This window comes from Vidua macroura, chromosome 12 (genome assembly GCF_024509145.1).
Source record: "Vidua macroura isolate BioBank_ID:100142 chromosome 12, ASM2450914v1, whole genome shotgun sequence".
Lineage (NCBI taxonomy): Eukaryota > Metazoa > Chordata > Aves > Passeriformes > Viduidae > Vidua > Vidua macroura.
In genome coordinates this window covers 9,601,623-9,620,043 of record NC_071582.1, presented here as the reverse complement: position 1 = coordinate 9,620,043, position 18,421 = coordinate 9,601,623, and the positions used below count along the sequence as shown (strand labels likewise).

At 35.5% G+C, this 18,421-nt stretch overlaps 1 protein-coding gene across 2 annotated transcripts in view; it reads left to right on the top strand.

Moving 5' to 3' along the window:
• Positions 1 to 18,421, top strand: part of UNC13C (unc-13 homolog C) — a 131,144-nt gene that overhangs the window by 33,373 nt on the left and 79,350 nt on the right. For both annotated transcript variants that reach the window (XM_053988476.1, XM_053988475.1), the window contains 6 exons: positions 2,259 to 2,478; positions 6,379 to 6,606; positions 8,517 to 8,658; positions 15,705 to 15,874; positions 16,668 to 16,783; positions 18,192 to 18,355. In XM_053988476.1, coding sequence (XP_053844451.1) covers positions 2,259 to 2,478; positions 6,379 to 6,606; positions 8,517 to 8,658; positions 15,705 to 15,874; positions 16,668 to 16,783; positions 18,192 to 18,355 — 1,040 coding nt within the window. The remainder of the gene's footprint in view (positions 1 to 2,258; positions 2,479 to 6,378; positions 6,607 to 8,516; positions 8,659 to 15,704; positions 15,875 to 16,667; positions 16,784 to 18,191; positions 18,356 to 18,421) is intronic.

The following is an 18,421-nucleotide window of genomic DNA, read 5'->3' as shown; positions in this document are numbered from 1 at the left end:
AGAAAAGTGTAAAAGTTACTGGCAAAATTCTGAAAGTATAATGTCAAAAATAGTGACGCTGAACAGGGTGAAAGGGCAGAATTTGTACTGAGGCTACATGAGCTCAGGAGTGGGAAAGTGTAATCAGTGGTTTCTGAGAAACACGATTCCTCAGCAAGCTGTATAAATTCACTTTAGGTCGTTTTAAAGTTTCCTTTCTGGTCCCTGTAAAATAGAAGGCAAAAGTGGAGTAATGTACAGAAATGAGTTCTCCAGAGTTAGGTGGCCATTACTATCATAGTTCTTAGGGTCTGCCAAATCAAACTGGTGCACACCTTTGCTTGCTTTCGGGGGAGTTATTAGGATAGGCTAAGAAGCACCCTGGAAGGCAGTTCAGTATTTGTTTGTCTTTTCTGCTGTATCAGGATTTTTTCTTAGTTCAGTTCTTCACTGTTCTCAGTTGTGCTCAGATCAGATGTCCATGAAATGTCTCACCGTACATATTTGGCCAGGCTCCAGAGGATAGATATTGTTTTCAGCAGTAACTACTAACTTCTGGGGCTCTTGCAGCCTAAGCTACCTTACATTTTGTTTTGTTATTTTTAGTGCTTGATCCTATGAACCAATGGCTACCCTATGGCTACATGGTACTGGTTTTCCTGTGGCAGCAAAAGTCCTTTGATTGATGACTTTGTGCAACATTATGCAGATATGCACACAAAAAGAATATTTGACTTTTGTCAGACAATCTATTATTAGCAGAATATCTCACAAGTTTGAGTAGAGATGCAAGTACATAAAACCAAGAATATGTCAGCATATTTTTAGACAGGTTAATATCTTCCATTTGATATACAATTACCACAGCTGAATATGAAAGATAAGGGAGTGTTAACAAATGTTTAACTGAATAAGTTTGGCTTACTTCCTATATTGTCAGAACTGTGGCATTGATGTTAAAACAAAAATAGACAAACTACACAAATTCCAAAATCTTATTCCCTTGCTACAGCTTTATAGGCAGCATTAGAGCTACCTTACATAATATCCACACCAGAGGAGGACAAGTTAGAACAGACAGACTTTCAGAAATATCCCACTGTGATATGTTTTATCATATGGTTTCTTCTTTCTAAAATAAGACATATGGTGATATTCTGGTGTTATGATGATTATTTTATTCTAAAATAATAATAATAATAATAATATATAATAATAATATTTTATGCTAAAATAATATGTTTATATGTTTTATAATATGGTTTCTTCTTCCTAAAAGAAACAATTATTTTTTTATAAGGGAACAAATCTAGAACTTCTAATACATTCGTGGCAGTCACGTGTGCATTTAGTGAACACCCACTCCCTAAAAAAACCACAAACAACCTAAGCTTGGTGCCAAGTGCTGCCTTCAGGCTGCTGAGCTCTTCTTATTCCCAATAAATTGCCTGGACCTAGAAGATCAGGGTGCCTGAAAAAAAGCTCAAATAAACAAACCAGAGCATTGTGCCCATATAAGCCAAGGTCTTGTGTGCAGAACTACAGGGACTGCTTTGTTTTCATCTTATTAAGCACTAAGGAGCTGAGAGTGAAGTTGTTACAGTACTAATCAGTAAATTGCCAATTAATGTTCTTGTAGTAGAACTAGTCATGGGTCTTAAGCCAAAACAGTCCAAGAAATGGGTTTTGATTTTTGAGAGTATGGATCATTCTTGTCTATAGTAAAAAGCAACTTGATGCTTAAAAATATAGTAAGTATGCTATTATAGGAATAGAGATAAAATGGAACCCTACAATTGGCTTGCTTTTATTTGATGAGATTAAATAGACATTTGGTATTAGAGGATAGTGTTGTATATAATCAAAGGTATTTTGTGTAGTATGTCTGAGTGCCTGTAGGAAGTATTTAAGTATTCAGAATTAATGTTAGGTAGCTACTTAATATGCCCCAATGAATGTAATGGTGCTTTTTTTTTTAATTTCTGCCTCAAAATACAAAAAGTATTTTTATATAATACAAAAATACAAAAATTAACTTTGTGTTAATTGAATAACTTTATTCCAACTTAACTCTGCTGTTTGTGTAGTCAGACAAAATAGTCAAGAGTTCTTTTCAAAGTGTAAAGCAAAATGAGTAAATCAGTATTTTACAAATTATTTTATACTTCTATGTATATTCTGATATTTTGTAACATTTTAAGTGTAAATGGCATATCGTTTAGAAACAGTTCACTTGTGTTGCACAATACTCCTGAAATACTTTTTTTCTTACCCAACAGAAAATACATGTCTTCAAGAAGACCCTGCAGGCTTTGATCTACCCAATATCATCAACTACACCTCATAACTTTGAAATCTGGACAGCTACAACTCCCACATACTGTTATGAATGTGAAGGCCTCCTTTGGGGCATAGCCAGACAAGGCATGAGATGCACTGAATGTGGTGTCAAATGCCATGATAAGTGCCAAGACCTCCTAAATGCTGACTGTTTACAGAGTGAGTATTTTGTGATAACTGAAGTGTTGTATTAATTCACACCTTTTGATTTTGTGTGTATACTCAGCAATATCTTGAAATGTGGCACCAGATCACCCAAAAATCAGTGAAGGTGTGTTGATGCTTCTCAGTTGACAAGCTACCCAGAAGCTTTATGGAAAACCTACTGTTAGTTTCGCTTTTGTCCTTGAAATCTGTCAAGTGTTGCTGGGCTTTTACAAAATAATGCTTACTAACATCAGTGTATTATTTATTTCCACTGCCTACAGCAATATCTGGAGCAATTTATTACTTGACGTAAACCCTCTTTGTTTTACTTAAAACACAAAAAATGCCAAAAGAAATATTTTAAAAATATTCCTGCTACTTACTGTGGTCATATTGATGTGCTATATACAAGTCAAAAATATGAAACTGTAAGCAGGATCTTGTCCCTTCAAAATACTAAATCCTGTATGTATAAGGGAAAAAAAATCAGTCAGCAAGCCATTTGGCAGTGGAATTAACGCAAAACAACCTTTTCCTTGCTTTTCCTTGCTCAGCTTGGTTCCAGCCACCATGAATTCTTCTGTGAAAATATATCAGGTGTATGGAAGCGATTCTTAAATTACAACACAATTATTAGATGATATTCTAAGCAATAGAAAATCAAGACCTGCAAGTTTTCTGATTTTGGAATGGAATGGGCTTCCATACTCTGGAGTTATCAGCTGTTCACTGCTGATATGTTCCAGAGCTTCTACATGTAGGAAAACTACACAGATATTGCACTCAGTTCTTCCTTCTTTTCACTGTGTTTCTGTGTGATGAGCTGTCATGAGGGATGGATGTCAAGGTTTGTACTGCTCAGGGGAACAGCACTTTGTACTTTCCCAGAGGAACTGACCCCATGGACGATAAATCAGTGATGAATATCTAAATCAAACTTCCTAACTGTGCTTAATTGTGATTCTGCACTGTGGTTGAAACTGGGCTGCTGTCCCCTGGCCCATATCACCAGCCCAAACAACTGAATCTTCAAAGAACAAAACCTCTAGAAGGCAAATTGCAGATAAAATATTTAACAGGCCTAAGGGATGCCACTCTTCTCATTAGTATTCAAATGTTTCTGAGCATCCTGTCATATTTTTTGCAACAGATTAATTGTTCAGTGTTCATAGTATACTACTTTCAAAATCTCATGTTCTTTGTTTTCCACTGAAAAAATGAATTGACCAATTGGTTAAATCTCTGTTTCTGAGAAAGCTGATATCAACAGTGTCATAAAGTGAAATGTAGTTATTTTTATCATAGTCATTCTTTTGCCCATCTCATAATCAGTAGGATGTATTTGCCTTCAAACTTCCATTATTTTATTTTTTTAATATATAATGATTGCTAACATAGGCTGTAGAAATGAATTCACATCTCAAGATCTCTAAGGTCAATATGTAAACTTGTTCTAAATTAGATTTAGGGGAAAAAAACAGTAGCACTTTCATTAGCTCTCTCATCTTCAATAAGATATCCTTCCAGTGCTAGGTGCAATATTAAATTAGAATTGATTTCAATCATGTTGAGTTTGTATCAGTCCCTAGGGTGAAAGGAGCTTGTTAACTTCCTGTGCAATGTAAGTTACACTATTGTCTTAATTAGTTTGATCAATACTGCATGAAAAGAGTTGTTGATAGACAGCAGTAGAGGTTGTTCACAATAGGGGATGTAAAACTAGTTGCAATAAATGAGTATAAAGAGAAAGATATTTACTTAAAGGAAGTTTATTTTAACACATATTTCAGTTTTACCTGTGCTGTCTCAAAAATCAACAAGGTTTCTAACAGGAATATGTTATTGCCATTCAGATTGTGCCCAGGGTTTATCATTCAGGTATGTTGTTGCATTTCTACTTTTTAAGGAAGGGCAGAAAATAGGAGAAAATGAAAAAAAGTTTCCTCCTGCATCTTCTAAGAATGACCTGTCATGTTTTCCAGACAGCTCAGCAATCATCTTTTTTAAATAAAATCACTAGAGAATTTATTAACTGGTATTTTGTTTTGTGGTAGCACATAATTCTATTTCTGCTAATTCCTAATTTTTCAGTCTAGATAATCTTTAATCACTAGAATTTTGTTCTTCCATATTAAAAAAGATTTGTTACTCTGACCAAGAGATTTTCCAGATATCTCAAGATTTAGTAGCCATGGAAAACTACTTGAAGAAGCCATATAATTTTTGGCAGTCTGGAATGACTGTCTGGTATTTCAACCCACACTTTTCCAATCTTATAACACTATGCCTTCCCACTTTGCCTCTCTCTCTATAGATGTAGGTATCAGTTGCTCTCTTATGTGCTAAGAAACCTTCTGACACATTGAAAACTGAAGAAAAGAAACCACATAATATTTGGTTTGTAAGACTTCACTGAAATCTTATGCTGAAACATGACCCTTTCCAGCTCTAGTTTCTTTAACCATTGCAAGCTGAGTGCCTCAACAAAAACTCCTTCGAAAGAACGTGTTGGTGTTTGATGGTATTGTAAAGAAGGAACTCTATGCTTCTTCAGTGTTGAAATATCTGAATTATAATTGCATAACAAATTGTTCAAAATTATTTCGTTTTAATTTTATTAACCCTCTAAAGGGAACAATAGTACTTGAATCCTCTCTGGATTTGAGGATGGCTAATTGGATGATGTTTTCACAACTTCTTGGAAGAGTGAAGTTCTTACTGCTGCTAATGAGTGAAGTTATTTACTACTGCTAATGATAATGATGCTTCTGTCACTCAGTGCCACAAGCCTGTGAGTAGTGTTTAACAACATGAGCCAAAGTTCAGCAATGCCTAAAGCGAGTGGCAGCATGTCATTGATTATAAATTTTTTGGTATTTTTTTTATCTTGCTTTATATGTTAATCTCGTCAAGAGTTTAAATATCCTCTTTAGCACTATAGGAATTTAAATTTTTGCTTCCTACCATTCTGATCATAGAAGTCTGATGTTTCTTTTCTCACACTCAACTGCAAGGTTGATTTTTGGAGTTTTTTCAAGAGTATGTTGTGCAGACATTGATCAGAAACCTTTTCCTCTGACAGAAAAAGGTGATCTTATAAGGTGAACTTCACATTGTTTTTGAAAGGGCCTCTGAGATCAGTTACAACTGTTAGAGAGAGAAATCTCTCCAGAGCACTTCTGAAAAGAATTGTGAATAAAATCTGCAACAACTTAGTCTCCTTAAAATCTTCTGTTTTTTCAATTTAAACCAATAAATGTTGTAGTGGTTTTGATGTCCCAAAAAATATTACCTATTTTCTGCCTGACATGCCACCACAGGCTAACACAGTCTAGAAATATTCTCACACAAATAATACCCCTTGATCTCTTCTACCATCCTCATATAATTACTGAAATTATCAGTACTGACAATTTTATTGGAGAGAGGAACCTCTCTGTTCCATACCTGTCATATATTATTTTCTTGGGTAGGCTGCCTTTTCCAAAAGGGCTCTGAGTTTAATACCACAGGTGTGGTGTCTAATGATCAAGGTTTGAGATCACAAATTTGTCCTTTCTGCTCAGTACACATGTTGGGATGTTTCCACAGTACTGATTGGCACTGAATAGTATTGGTTTAATAAATAATTTTATGTATAACACATAACACTGATGGAAGCTGACTATTAATCCCTCACATTAAACTAAACAACTGATAATTTTGGATATCACAAAGAATATATATATATGTATATATATGTATATATATATTCTTTGTGATATCCATATATATATATATATGAGTTATTATTCAGGTGAAACGAAGATCGCCTTCAGATACTGCTGTACCAAGAGTTGACTGGAGACCTTAGAGGGGAAAAAGAACAAAGTTAATTTTCAATCACAATGGTGAATTTTTCTCTCATTTCAGGAGCAGCTGAGAAAAGTTCCAAACATGGTGCAGAAGACAAAACACAAAATATTATTAGTGCTATGAAGGAAAGAATGAAGATTAGAGAGAAAAATAGACCTGAGGTGTTTGAAGTGATCCAGGAAATGTTTAATATTTCTAAAGAAGATTTTGTACAATATACAAAAGCAGCAAAACAAAGTGTTTTAGATGGAACATCCAAATGGTCAGCAAAAATAACTATCACAGGTAATTTTCCTCTGTTCTAATAGCTCTTTCTTTCCTATTCCTCTGGTTCAGGAGCAAAATTTTTTTATAAGTAGAGCTGGACTGTGTGTTCGGTTGTATACTTGGTGCATATATATACAGTTGAATTTGTAGGATGCCAACTGCAAGAGTTGAGTTTTAAGTTGCCAAAACCACTTTATATTCTGCTGCTATAGGAAGGAAGACCAGTAAAAAATAATGTATCTCCTCCACCTCCTACCAATATCTTCTGTGCTAATGATGAGCTTTTCACCACCAACTGCAAGAGTTAAAGTTTGCAAAAAAAAAAAGGCTTTGAGTGATTAAAAAAACATTTGAGCTTGCAATTCCAGATCCCATTGGTTTTGAAACTTATTATCCATTCACGTTGCTTGACTAAGGGTGTGTTCCATTTTAGTGATGCTGATGTTGCATAATTCTGCTCACTCCAAACATATTCCAGATGGCTTCCAATTGCATTAGCCTGGTTGCTCATAAAGATTTCCGTGTCCTCTGACTTTGACATTTCAGTTTTTGAGCTAAAACCTCAGCATAAATGGAGGCTATTCTGAAGGTTGAGAGGTGGTGCATGAAATTCAAAAGAATAATTGTGGAATTTTGGGACTGTCACCAAGCACTAGGGACATATTTAATTCATATGTTTATTTTTAGTTCTACCTCTAAAAGATACTGAAGGCTGTCTTGTGTTCAGGGCAGTATATGCATACAATTTAATTCTTGAAGGCTTTTGCTAGGCTGTCTCTTCATTCTAGTGCATAAATAGGTGAGGGATACTTCCTTGCCTTCTAAAAGTTTTTCTGTGGATTTAGAATGAATGGGGAAGACAAAATATGCTATTTCATTCCTAAGAGTGTTTTCAGAAATTGGATATGTTAAAGAATAGCAGAATTTTACTTCTTTCACTGAAGTCAGCACATACGACCAAACCGACACCGAGAGCTGATCTGCTGAGCAAGGTGCCATTTTTAGGTAATCTTTTTCCTGAGCACGCCAAGGGAGCTTCATTATCCAAAATGATTGACATTAGAGAACATTAACTCAATCTTACCACTGAGATGATTTAAACAGTATGTGCAAAATAACAAAGCCAACTGCTGCTGAATGGTAAGAGCCAGAGCAGTATTTTAGCTGCAGTTCTCTGGCTTTGGGAGGCTGCTCTTTGACAGTTCTCCTGAGATTTCCACTTTTATGCATTATGATGGACAATCAAATTATATGTATTTATATTTGCCACTAAATTCATATCCATTAACTATATACCCACACTAACTGTCAGAAAGGATAGCAAATACATAAACAGTTGATGATAATTGATCTGAACTGTCATCCTCTCTGTGATAGCACAGAAAGTATTCTAAAAGTTATGGCTCATCTGTTAAGAGAACAACTGGCAGTAATGTCCCTCATGTTTAGTTCTATAAGCCACAGGGCATATTTTTCTATATTATTGGAGGTTTTACTTTGGAAATGTTAGTTTGGATCTTTGGAGAAATTTTGGAATTATTTATTTATTTATTTACAGGAGGGGCAGAGAACTTTAGGGAACTATCAGACTCAAGTTATACAACATATTCCTTGCCATTTTGACTAAACTAAAGTTTAAGAAAAGTATTTGAATTATGTGTGAAAAGTATTTGTTTGGTGCTCAGTAGTAAATCTTTATAATTATTACTGTATTAAACTTTATTTTTAAATATGATACAGTCCAGAAGCGTAGTTAGACAAATCTTGTCAGCCTCCAGAGTTACAGACATTGGGAAAATAATCCAGAAACCTTTCCTTCACAATCCCTCACTGTGAAGCCTGTGTTTCCTGTTGCTGTTGTCATTCTCATTTACTTCTTGGCAATAAAGGCTATGAGGGCTAAAGCTCATTTCTCTCCTTTGTTGCAGTTCTTTGTGCTCAGGGCTTACAGGCTAAGGACAAAACTGGCTCAAGTGACCCATATGTTACTGTGCAAGTTGGCAAAAACAAGCGAAGAACAAAAACTATTTTTGGAAATTTGAATCCAGTATGGGATGAAAAATTCTATTTGTAAGTAGAAAAAATGCTGTTGATCTTGCTTTTTTTAATCTATATTTAGGTAATACAACTCTACCAAGTGAAATGTTGGCTTAATTTGAAAATATGTTTTGTCTATGCATAGCATTATGAAATTAGCAAGTTCTGAATGGAGAGAGCAACCACTTGTCTTTATCTTAGAGTGATCATGCAGCTTATAATTAAGTCTTTTTTGGGATCTCTTGGTGGTGTCTATTCTATTTTTTAAGGGAATTTAAGTAACAGTTTTCATACTTCAACCTTACATACCAAGTATTGTCATTAGAAATGCTTTCCTATGTGCCAGATACTGGTAAATGTGTTTTTGTTTGACACTGTGATTCTCTGAGGTGTAACTGGGGAATTTGGTGGTAACCGCTGTGCTCCAGGCTCAGGGTTGGTGTGTTTGCAATGTCCATACTTTCAGAGTCCCAAAGTCAAGTGTGGAGAGTACAGTATGATGGCATTTGTCACCCTGATTTTTTAAGATTTTCTAAAGCCTTCTGAGATTACATTCTTGTAGCAAACTTTCTCACACACTTTCTGAAAATAGCTTATTGTTCATGTATTCCTTCATAGAAGCAGAGAAATTTGATGGACTGGTAGTTTGTCCGGTGTCGTTGGAGAGGTAGCACTTTCACCCTCCAATCCACTGTCACCTTTGGAAAACTATAAATGCTGGAGTCAGAAAATAAACTTGCTTTTTTACCTTTACAATAGCAGCAGCACACAATGTGTTTTCTCGTGTCCTATAGTGACAGGCATTCTTTAGCTTATTCTCGTACTTCTTTCCTCCTATAAAGAGGGAAGAAGTTGTCACTCTTCCTATCTACATGAACTGTGCAAACAGTTTCTGTGAGGGTTCAGGCATTTGAAATAGAGCCCTGTTTTCTTCAAGAAGGTGCAATGTCATAACGTGACAGGTTACCTTCTTACGATCTAGGACTTACCTGGCTTTTGACCAAAATCTGCTACTTTATTGAGAAGGAGGTTATTGTTTCAGTAGAGTGTTAAAGACTTTTGGTCCAAGATGCTGCTTCTATTTGTTTGGAAAAGGAACTAGAGAATACCAGCTGAATTAAACAAGGTATGCCATTCCTTTCACAGTTTCAAGCACTTGTATTAGAAATGAATAGGTACTTCAGAGAAAAGAGACACCTAGAATTTTTTACAAGCTTCTTCTATCCAGAAAGCATTTTCTTTTTGAGTTAACCATGTTACTGTGGTAACAGTTGAAGTGTCATACTTCATTGAATGGCTTTGAGTGTCCAAAAGTAGGAGAGAATTACTTTCTTCCATTTTAATTGTCGGAATAGCGTAATGTCAAAAATTGGATAAGCAATTCAGCAAATTTCATAGAAAGTTTGTTGAATGTAGTTTCTCAATATGTGAGCAGGGCTATAATAAAATCCATGGAAACTTGAAACTACTCAATTTTTTTTTCCCCAGCACTAAGTATTACTATCATCTGCTGCCCTAGGAATAATATTTATACCCCCCCAACCCCCCCAAACCTTACTATAGCATGACTCTCCTGAGAAACTGCTTTGCACTGAATACATTTTCCAACATTTTTATAGGACATGTGTTTTCTGAAATAATCTCCTTAAATTATTTAATGTTTTGGATTTCAACTGAAAGCATATAAGAATTTATAAATTGTATTAAATAAACTATAAATGTTTAACCAGAAGATTAAATCTAAAGTGAATCAATATAACTATTTAATTGACTCAGGAAGCATTATTGAAATTAGGCTCTATTAGTGGTAATTGATATTTAAATCCTATTGAAAATCTAATACTGACTGTCATTATAACTTTTAAATTATAAAATGCAGAAATAAAATGTCTCAAAAATCTTACAATCTTATGCATACTTATCATACCAAAACATGTTTTCAAGTCTTCCCATCTGTTCCAAAATAAGGACTTGGAAAAACATTGGCTCCCCACTGTGCATTTGCTCTGTCATAGCACAGGGAGTGAGGGCTGTGTTCCTGTCCTTAGAACCACACGTAACCCAGGTATGATTGCGTGGTAACAGTGAGAGAATGTTTCTGACAAAATGCAGTCTGACTCCCTGCTAAACGACCATGGGACACTGGCATGGATTTGACCAGGGGACCTCATAAAGCATAATTAAAATAGAGCTTTTTGGTGCACAAGGTAGAGAAGTAAATAGGCCAGCAGATGTTCATTTAATGAATGTAATATAGGTGCTAAGGGCTTTGATTCTTTCTCCTGGCATTATTAGAAATGAGATAACAGAAATTTTGGGGGCTTTTTCAATGAAACATCAATGATAGGAGAGTTTCTTTCAATGCCAGTGCAAAGCAAGAGTCCTGCAGCTGTCACCTTCTCTTTCTGGTTGAGTGTGGTATCTGATACAGGAAAAGGGACTGCATTTTCTTTTTTTTTTTATTTACAGGAAGCTATATTTTGGCTGTAGTTTTCAGCTTTTTAGAAACCTTTAATATTGATACAATATAACAAAAGTCTACTCTCATTCTTTTCTTGACTATTTCCAACAGTTGGTTACTGACATACAGAAATCTGTTTTTTCTGACAGTGTTGTGTAGGCTAGCACACATCTCCAAATTGCCCTGCTGACTTTACAGGTACCACATTTCCTCTGACCATTCATAAATACCTCAGATAAAATTGTATAATACAAAGATCTTTCAAATAACTGGATGATTATTTTACATTATTTATTTTTCCTATTTTGGCTGTCACTAAGACAGCATAAGGGCTCGAATAAATATCTTCATTGGATTTATGTTGCTCTTCAGTGCATGAAAACATTTGCTCAAGCTGATTTCAATCATCCAGCTGTAGATATTCCTTCTTTAGAGTTACTTTAAAGCTTGGCACTCGCACATTATTTATTCTGAAATAAATGATTAGTGGATTCATTTTAAGCAATATTTACTGTCAGTGGCCAAGAGGACTTCACCAAAGTCCCTTTCAACTGTTATTTTATACATTCTTGATCAGCTGAACTGACTTTTAAAAAATATGATCTTCACTGTACCTGAAGATAACATATAGATGGTTAACTGCTTAAATGGCGCTCCAATTTCCAACGATATCTAAACACAGTTTTGCCAGAACTGTAGAAATAGCTCAAGGATTGCCTCCTAAGCAAGAGTATATAACAGAGAATTGTATTACATAAAACCAATTGAGTAATAAAACCTGCACATTAGTTTACGAGATTCATCCATTCCAAAAGTTCTTCAATAATCAGCCAACTTTCTGAGAGACATTCAGCTAATTAAAATAACTGTATCTCACAGCCTCAGCCCAAATCAAGAGAGCAGAACACCTCTAAGCGATTCCAATGATAAATTGTTTGTTCAGTGATAATATTTTTCAGCTTCAGAGTACAGCGTGCATGGTCTGAGTATTTTCTTCAAACTGCTGTCAATCCAGATTAATTATGCAACTCTCTTTTTGTTATGACAGAGTAAAATAATGCAAGAAAAAGCATAATTAGTCTCATTCTAATTTATCAGAAAGCATGGCCCGTGACAACACTGCTAAAGAATTGGGACTGTCCAGACTAGAGAAGAGACAAGTAGTGGAGGTAAGGATGTCTTTAAACACATCCTTTCTCCTGAAAAGAGGAAAGGAATAATCTATTTTCCATGCTTACTGTTATAGTAGAACAAGTAATAGCCACAAATTACATTTAGAGAGGTTTAAATCAGACTTCAGAAAAAGTTTGCCAACAGTGGGGTTAATGAAGTTCTGGAAGATATATCCTGAGGGACTATGAAACTGTCTGTGAACACCCAAGAGCAAAGTGGACATAGCAATGGTATGGATCAGATTCTGGCTTGCAGTAGTGGCAATAATAATAATAGACATGAGGGTAATAATAGCAATAAGTGGCTTCCTGAACTTACTGAAGGTAGCACAGTATCACTTAGTTGTCATTTTAATACTGGGTGCAGATCTCTTAGAGGATATGTACAATAAGATGATGCCAGTGCATCTAATATTAAAATTACATTGGGGTGCTGTTGTAAAGATATTTTATTATTCCAGTTTTATTACTCTAACCATTAGAATAAGCTGGAATTCTATGAGGATTATTTCATGTCTGTGTGGCATTCTGGAAATGCAGAAGTAATGTAGTGTCACCAGATTGTTGGTAAATTATTAAAACTCTCTCTTCTGTCTTGCATCTCTGAATAGACTGCAAATTCTCTAGTTTTCAGAACCATGAGTACCTTCAATTCTCTGTGTGCTAGAGAACAATTCATTTCTCATTTTCCTCTATCACATTTCTGGGAATGCTTTTACTGAGCATATAAAGCAGAATGACTAGAAGAGGAACACTGAAACTAACATATGTTGTCTAGCCTTTAATTCCCTAGGCTGATTTTCCTGGAGTAAACAGAAGTAGGAATTCCACCCAGAGCTTCTGGATAGGTGTTAGCAGTGACTAAAGCAGAATGTGCATGTCATTACGGAGGGCTGTTTCTGAGTCTGGGCAGGTAAGCAGGATCATTCAGAGACAGCTCTGTAACTTTAGCACTAAATCTCCCTGCAGTCACACTGCCACAGGGCAGGCCAGAAGGAAATACTTGCTCATCCACTCTTCAGTTTTTAAACACAAATCCATGGGTTTTTTTGTTCCTGCACAGGAACATTACAAACGTAGCAGAGCTGACTCTGTGCTGAAGTTTCAACACAAAGATGAGCACGAGTTAACACATTGGTTGTGCCAGGTCTCACCATGTTTCACTAACCTAAGATTAAAGGAGAGGACAACAGAGGATATCAGGGAATCCTGACCATCTGAATAAATATTGCTTTATCAGCTAAGTGTATATCAGAGGGAAATTTGTGTTGTGCCAGAAGAATAGAAATATGATGTTTGTGCTGAAGTACATAATGAATTTTTATATGCAGCATCTGCCAGAGAATCAAAGCAGGAATAAGATTTTGATTAAAAGCACAGGTATGGTGATGAGGGTCACAGAAATACCTCACCAGTGACAGATCTCCCTATGTCGCTATAGAAATCCCCTACCAATTATTTCTCTTGGGTGCACAGCTAAATGCAATTCAGGACTTTAGCAATGTTAAGTAGGAACTTAGAGCTACATTCCAGGAGAATTCAATGGTTTCTGTATTTAGCCTAGTTTCTTAAGGCAGCAATGCTTATTTGGTCCATCTCAATCTTCCTATATTTTGTATGTCCTTGCCAATTGCTTTTAAATTTTGTGATCAGTCAGAGAAATTTCACAGATTGCCAAATAGTATGTCTGTCGTATTCTATGAAAATATGTGGTCAGAGAGAGATAAGGTACTAACTGTCCTCAGTATGAGCTCATCCCATAACAGATACCAATTCACATAAAGGGGTAATTTATGAAAGCCCCGACTATGGGAGAAGATTCAGTAGGTGATTGTGGTTGGTTGGATGTCAGGGAAGCCAGTAATAAGACAAAAGGAAACTGCGCTTTATTAGTTTTGCTAATCACAGAACAATGTGTATTTTAATTACCAGAATTATCTGCAAAGTTAAAATCTGGAATACAGACAGACACAAAGACTTCTGTGATACTGAATGATGTCACAGTGTGGTAGAGTAAAAGCTGTGCATGCCATTTTTAGTGTCTGATTGGCCTTGACAATAATAATACCATTTACAGCACTTTATACTTCCAAAGCCCATTACCACCACTAATTAATTCTTAGAATACCCCTGAGGGATGCTGCTTGGAAGATAAGTTGGAGTATTGCTGTTTTAACATTAAAACTGAGACAGATCACTAAGCAATGATAGTGCTTAGAATAGAATTAGAGTAAAAACTTTTAATCAAGTGTGAAAGTACTGCCCTGCTGAAGATGAAAATTTGCAGCTATGCTTCAAAGTCATATTTAAAGATAAACAAGGTATGTAATATATAAAATATTTCTGTAGCACTAGTGAATGGATATGAAAAACAGTACTTTGTATAGATGCACAAGTATGGTATGGATTTAACTGATGCCAGCTCTGTACTAGTTAAACTTCAGCAGAAAGTTTTTCACCAACCCAAACCTCTGCAGTCAGGGTTGGGATATTCCAGTCAAGTCATCAAAAGCCATCACCAACAAATAGTAAACTGTCCTCATTGTGCCTTATAGGAATAAGCAGTAATAGAGTTTCTTTTCCATTTCTGTGCAAATAAGTGTAGGTTGCAGCTGGAAGTAAAAGTTTTTATCCACTTTGTACTCTGTAGATTACAAGTGAAGCCACCTCATTCCCTCATACATCCAGCATTTTCTAAAATCCACTCAAACCAGGAGGGGTTAGTAAGCCACTTAAATTTACAAGAAATTTTTTAGAACATGGCCTGGTCCCTTACCATTTCTCCTTACCAGGGAATGGAAGTCTTGAAGAACATTAATGTATCTTTCTAAAAAAGCAACTACTTATTTTCTTTGGTTTTTCTGATTGCCTTTCTTTTCTTACTGGGATGTTTGTGCATACTTCTTGGTTTTTAACAAAAGCTTCCTGACACACACTAGAAATATTCTTTTGGTTTTTAACAAAAGCTTCCTGACACACACTAGAAATATTCTTTCATTTTTTTCTTGCTTTTTGTATTGTTCCAGAGTACTACTTTGGTAGTTTACTGTATGTACTACATGGCATTCCTAAAGAAATAAACCTGACCTAACTGTATCTTTCCTAAGATACTTGTTAAATAATAGCATCAAGAAGTATGAATTTCCGATTAAAAATTTCAATGAGCAGTTATTGGCATTCCCAAATACAGTATCTATGTATGCATAATTCAGTCAAGTTATTCTCTTTATATGCAGTAATTCTCATATATATAGTAATTACAGTTTTGTCCCTGGCAGTCTGGGATGGCCTTTTTTTTTCCTCTGGATGTTGCAGGTTGTTTGTGCTTTGACATTTGGTGCAGTTAAGCAAGTGTGTGGAAACAGAGTTTAATGAATTAGACAGCAGTACAGAGTAATATAGTTTATATATCACTCACATTTTGTGTTTTATTTTTGTTTTTCCAGTGAATGTCATAACTCTACAGATAGAATAAAAGTAAGAGTATGGGATGAAGATGATGATATCAAATCTAGAGTAAAACAGCATTTCAAAAAGGAATCAGATGACTTCCTTGGGCAAACAATCATTGAAGTAAGAACACTGAGTGGAGAAATGGATGTATGGTATAATTTAGGTATGATTCTTAACGTTGTGACTTCAAAATATGTAGCTTTGGTACCAGTGTATGACTTTTAAAGTGTTAAATGTTACAGGTTGATTTGAAAATAGAAGATAGAAGTCCCACTGCCCTGTCCCCCTGTGCCACTGGCAGGGAAGGGGAAGAGAAAATCAGGAGTCAAGTAAACCTGTGAAGAAGGGATGGGTGAGGGGAAGGTGTGCTTTAAGATCTGGGTTTATTTTTCATTATCCTCCTCTGATTTCACTGGTAACAAATTGATTTGCTCCCAAGTTGAGTCTGGTTTTGGCCATGGAAGTAATTGGTGAGTGATCTGTTCCCCATTCTTCTGTTGACCCATTGGGCTTTCATTAGATTTTCTATCCCCTGCCCAGCAGAGGAAGGGAGGTGATAGAGCAGCTTTGGTGGGCACCTACCAGAATCACACATCACACTCAGAGTAGTCCAGATTGTTGGTAAAGTCTTCATAACTAAAGGAAAATAATAATAATTAGTACAGATGTCAGGTAGAAAATTACAGTAATTTCAGTTGAAAAGGGGAAAGTAGTACGTAAATATCTGTGCAGCCTTTTTTGAATATGGGAGATAAAATAAGAAAGATTCCTTACTTCATAGTTAGATATTCTGTTTTGTGGTCTGAACCATGTGTGAGGTATTAAAAAACATTATTTTTTTCAACAGCAGGACTCCCTGGCTTTAAAAGACTAAACTGGAATGATTTATGAAAACTTTTCTTATGACATACATGTATTCTTGGTAGGTACTAATGTATTATTTTTCCACTCTTCAGAAAAGCGAACAGATAAATCGGCTGTCTCTGGGGCCATTAGACTGAAAATCAATGTTGAAATTGAAGGAGAGGAGAAAGTTGCTCCCTATCATGTGCAGTACACCTGTCTACATGAGGTATGTTGGAGTTACAGTATACAGTATAGAAATTACTGTTCAGTTGTTGCATGGATAAAGAAAAAAGGCTACAGAACATTAGAGCACTGAAACAAAAACTGCTACTGTACTTGAGGACAAGTTTATTTTAGATTTCCCATTCTGTGTTGCTGAGGAAGTGTCAGGTTCAGAGGCAAAGGTAGAAAAACATAAGATCAACAACCAGATCATTCCTGCCAGGAGGTGTTAGAAAAAGAGGTTGAGCCAGATAAACTCTACCTGTACTGCTTTTTGATTTAGCCCTTTGATACATGATTGTTAGCATCAGGAATATACAAACATTTCTATATGTATTACAGAAGCATACTGTAAAGGATTTCTTTTGTTTTACAGTAATACATATTTGGAGAGTGAGAAAAAGGAGAAACACAAATACTATAAAATCTAATTTTCCTTTCATCTAGTTTGTTTTTGTCAACATTGAAAAAAATCATCACTGATAAATAGGTGTGTCTTCTGAAAGATTTTCTTTGTAATTGATTACTCTTCCTTCAAACAGTGATCCATGTGGAAATTCTATTCTGGAAATACAAGTAGTTTCTGAAAGCTGATAGCTCATACATGGCTGAAAGTTCACCACTAGCATGTAGCCACAAAATCCCTTTGTTCACCATTTGTAAAATCAGATATTTAGGGCATTTGTGCTGATCAATTTTGACCTGAAATTGCAAATGTTGTACTTAAGAAGTAAATGACAATATTCAAATGCTTTAAGAGAATCCAAGAGACAGTTAAGGGCTAATTAGCAAAACTAAAAGTATTTTGAGGTTTTAGGGTTTTTTTTTTTTCAATCACTGAAAATAGGAAATAAAATCTGTTGGATTTTGTGAATATGTATGAAGTTGTGGAAGTTGTGGATACATATGGAGCTAGGCAATCTGAAGTATTCTATGCCATGAATGTCAAATCCTAGCTTTGCTCCCAAGGGTACTAAACCCAAGCTTTATTGCACATCTTGCACAACTTGAGAGGCACCTGCAGTATTTCTGTTAGCTCCCTGTAACTGAAGGACTTAAATAATAAATTTGAAATTTTTTGGTCACAGATACAATTAAAATTGAAACACTCTGTAATAAGTATTACAACATCATGATTTAATTCATTAGCAAGGGAATATAAAAGAGAAGTTTCTGCACTATTTTATGTTGTCCTCTGTCCTATTTTATGCAGTCCTTCTGTGCCAGTTAAAGGACAGGACTTTATATTAAGAAGATACAATGTGCTGAATCATAAGTCTGCTGACTAGTTTGAGCCAGTCTTTGGAAAAATAAAAATTGACTAACAACATATTGAAGACTATATGTAGGATATATTTTCAGGATGCTTCTTAAAAGCCAAACTTTCGTTTTTGAAACATTTTTACCTTTAGAATCTCTTCCATTACTTGACGGAAGTGAAGTCAAATGGTGTGGTGAAAATCCCCGAGGTGAAAGGCGATGAGGCCTGGAAGGTGTACTTTGATGATGCTGCACAGGAAATTGTGGATGAATTTGCAATGCGCTATGGAATTGAATATATTTATCAAGCTATGACGTAAGTATCATCATGGCTGGCTTTCTGCTTTGCTGTCAACAATGTGTTTGAGGGAAGTAATGAGTC